At 40.0% G+C, this 1,759-nt stretch overlaps 1 protein-coding gene across 1 annotated transcript in view; it reads left to right on the top strand.

Moving 5' to 3' along the window:
* The window catches only part of LOC106818896 (cullin-2-like), a 9,986-nt gene that overhangs the window by 3,218 nt on the left and 5,009 nt on the right, over nucleotides 1-1,759 (top strand). The window contains exon 6 of the mRNA XM_014823566.1: nucleotides 980-1,179. Within this exon, the coding sequence (XP_014679052.1) occupies nucleotides 980-1,179 (200 nt within the window). The remainder of the gene's footprint in view (nucleotides 1-979; nucleotides 1,180-1,759) is intronic.

Here is a 1,759-nt window from a genome sequence, read left to right as displayed (position 1 = left end):
GGTAGCTACCTGTATCATCCTACCCCTGGTAGCTACCTGTATCATCCTACCCCTGGTAGCTACCTGTATCATCCTACCCCTGGTAGCTACCTGTATCATCCTACCCTTGCGTCTTGCTGCCCTCACAAGGCCTTGGTAACTGTCTGGCTAATTCATGCTTTTTGTCACGCCGGTAAATTACATTTTCCTGCACCAGGGGGCTCTGGCTGTTAATAATTCAGCGATTGTATGATGCTCGTGGTTGTGTAATGTGTAGTGGCAGATTTAAATTATTGATACAAGTTCAATACGGTTAAATAATAGTAATAATATTAACAGTGTTAAATAATAATTAAAATTGTCATTAATTTTCACTCGACAGTCTCGGCTTGCTTTCGCAGGTCTTTCTAAAAAAAGCGTGGTTAATTTATTTGTTATTTTAATCGTGTGATGGTCCGTGTTTTTTCAGTTTGAAGAGTTCTACAACACGAGTTTCAGTGGAAGGAAGTTAAGTTGGCTTCATCATCTATGTACAGGTACGTGTTGCACCGGTGCAGCAGCATCTATGTACGGGTACGTGTTGCACCGGTGCAGCAGCATCTATGTACAGGTACGTGTTGCACCGGTGCAGCAGCATCTATGTACGGGTACGTGTTGCACCGGTGCAGCAGCATCTATGAACTTTATATATATCCCTTATCTTCTGTCTCCCGCTACCTTTAGTTGTAGTATTTTAGACTTTCCTGCTGTATAAGTATATTCCCTCAGTTACACATCTGATTGCAGCAGACTCGCTTAGACAGTGCGAGGAAACGAAACACGATAGCATAACTATTAATTATTAAAATCGATTTGCATAATTAATAAATTAAGTAAATTTGCAGCACGGTCGTAGAGTAATTGACGATAAATCTAACGATAGACTGCCTAGAATGTCATCATCGTAGTGATTAAAGGCCAATTAATTACAGCACGACTAACGATCGTCACTCGTTTGCAGCTGAACTGAAGATGTCGTACCTTCGTAAGTCGTACATCGTTACCGTGGGAACGTATCAGATGAGCATCCTTCTGATGTTCAACTCGGCGGATAGCGTCGCGTATCGCGAGCTCATGGAACATTGTCACATGCAGGAGAAAGAATTCAACAAACAACTGCAGTCACTACTAGAGGCAAAACTGCTTAACTCTGATGCTGAGGTAAGTTATTGTAATTATGAGGTAAGTTATTGTAATTATGAGGTAAGTTATTGTAAGTCACTGTACTGTAACATTGTGTTGTTCAGAAAGTCGAGGAACAATATCTCTAATGCTTGTGAGATGTGGTGCCATGTGTCCCTGGCTTGTTCAGGAAATAAATAACAACAACGGAGCAAAACTTAAAACCCTATTCCAACGTTAACACATGTACATACTCTGTTATTTATTCTTACATATTATTATTTATTACATACATTATTCTCATTATTCATACATTCATTCAATAAATTGTGAACAACAGGACTCGACGGTACAATTGCATTGATTGGTTGATTATTTAGCAGTAGCAGCTCGCTCATTGGTTGATTAACAGAACACGTGATGCAACTTCAAATTTTCCTCGTTTGTTCTTGATTTTTTTGGTATAGTGTAAAGCGTAGCCATGTTGTGTTATAACGTCCATTGTAATAGACGAAGTATTCATTAAGGGAACATAACGTCGTTTCATAGGATATCTGACTGTAGCCTAGCAATGTGTGTGAGTGTGTGAGTGCGTGTGTGCGTGAGTGCGTGTGTGCGT

This window comes from Priapulus caudatus, unplaced genomic scaffold (genome assembly GCF_000485595.1).
Source record: "Priapulus caudatus unplaced genomic scaffold, Priapulus_caudatus-5.0.1 Scaffold2622, whole genome shotgun sequence".
NCBI lineage: Eukaryota > Metazoa > Priapulida > Priapulimorpha > Priapulimorphida > Priapulidae > Priapulus > Priapulus caudatus.
Note: the sequence above shows the minus strand (reverse complement) of the source record. Positions and strands in the feature narration are given on the sequence as shown.